At 67.8% G+C, this 1,635-nt stretch overlaps 1 protein-coding gene across 1 annotated transcript in view; it reads right to left on the bottom strand.

Moving 5' to 3' along the window:
• Positions 1-1,225, bottom strand: part of PNCK (pregnancy up-regulated nonubiquitous CaM kinase) — a 2,988-nt gene extending 1,763 nt beyond the window's left edge. The window contains 4 exon segments of the mRNA XM_030889019.2: positions 7-90; positions 171-302; positions 499-568; positions 1,157-1,225. Coding sequence (XP_030744879.2) covers positions 7-90; positions 171-302; positions 499-568; positions 1,157-1,181 — 311 coding nt within the window. The 5' untranslated portion in view covers positions 1,182-1,225.
• Positions 1,226-1,635: the final 410 nt, after the last annotated feature.

The raw sequence follows: 1,635 nt of genomic DNA, 5'->3' as shown, positions 1-1,635 counted from the left end.
CCCAGCCCTCCTCACAGCTCCATGGCCAGGTAAAGGTGGGACGGGCTCTCGTGGACATCCTCCAGAGCCACGATGTTGGGGTGGCTGACTCTGCAACGGCAAGGAGCAGCCCTATGGACCCCAGGTCACCCACAGGCAGAGAGCTCGGCCTGGCCCCGCCCCGTGCGCACCTGCGGAGCACTGCGATCTCATTCTCCACCAGGGCCTCCTTGCCTCGGAGGGCCTCCTTGGGGATGCACTTAAGGGCGACAAGATGAGCGGAGCCCCGCTCCTGAGCCAGTACCACCTCGGAGAAGGCACCCCTGCCGCAGACGCCAGGAGGGAGACAAGGAAGGCGGGGGTGGGGGGTGGCAAAAACAGAGAGGAGAGAGGAGAGGTGAGGAGGCCCAAGGGACCCTTAGTTGAAGGAGCCAGATGGGGAGGCCCTGCCTAACCCTGATCCCCCCACTCCCACCCCCGGCACGCACACACAGACACGACCCATTGGAAACCACTCACGAGCCCAGCTTCTCGCGGATCTCATAGACACTGCTGATGTCTTCTGTCTGCTTCCTGAGCAGCAGCATATCTGGGGGGAGGCGGGGCGGAGGGGCCAGGGAAAGACATGGAGGGAGGCCCTGGGGGGGGCAGCTCCCCCCAGACAAGGACCACGCTAAGGGCCAACCCGTACCCACCCTTCCGCCATCTCGACTGAAACTCCTCTCCTGGACAGCCCCCTCCCTCTCACATAGCCCAAAGCCCACTCTCCCACCGAGACCCCCAGTGCCCTCACCTCAGGTACATGACCACGACCCAATGCTCCCCCCACCCTGGCACCCGACGGGCATCAATGTCAAGAGGCCCCCTCTTCTCAACCTGCGGCTTTTCTAGAAAGCTCCTTGCACCCCCACCACCCTCTCCCCTCCGCACCCATCCACTTGCCTCACTGTTGACCCTCCCCCGCAACCAAGCCACCTAGATGTGCCTGCGACCCCCGCCCACGGCCGCTCCACAGCTAGCGCAACCCCCTCAGCACCCGGGCACAGCGGGTCTCCGGGCCTCGCGGGCTGGGATGCCGCAGCTGGCTGCATCCCCAGCTGCGTGGGCCGCGGGCGGGCGGTGACAGGGGAGCGCGCAGGGTCTGCAGCGGGGCGCGCGCCTGGCGGCCGGTCCCTACCTGAGCCAGATGCTTGCCGCAGCATCGCCGCTCACGCACTGGCCACTGCGCCGCGCCCCCCGCCCGCGCTCCCGCCGGCCCCGCCCCCTCCGCGCGCACCCCGCGGCCGGGCGCTGCCGACTGAGAACTCGGTGACCCGAAGCGCAAGGCTGGCTGGGCGGGGGTGGGGAGGGGCGGGGGGGACGGGGAGGGCGGCGCCCAGGGGCCTGTGTAAGGTGATTCCCCTGCCGCCTGGGACCATTTGGCAACAGGTTCCCGTGGCCCGGCACCTGGCAAAGCAAGCCCCAGGGCCTTTGCACCAACTGCAGTGTTCCGGCCACTTTGACCCTCTTGGAGCACGGCTGCCTCCAGCCATCCTGATCCCATCCAGCAACCAGAGTGGTCGCCCTGAGGGCCGTCTCCAGCCCTCTCTCCTGGCCCGACCTCCAGCCCCCACATGTTACAGGTGGCAGCTACCACATCAGGTTTCACCTCTGCCC

Source organism: Echinops telfairi, unplaced genomic scaffold (assembly GCF_000313985.2).
Source record: "Echinops telfairi isolate 266 unplaced genomic scaffold, ASM31398v2 ScPeMD7_7472;HRSCAF=8510, whole genome shotgun sequence".
Taxonomy (NCBI): Eukaryota; Metazoa; Chordata; class Mammalia; order Afrosoricida; family Tenrecidae; genus Echinops; species Echinops telfairi.
The sequence above is the reverse complement of the archived record's forward strand: the minus strand, read 5'-3'. Positions and strand labels throughout refer to the sequence as shown.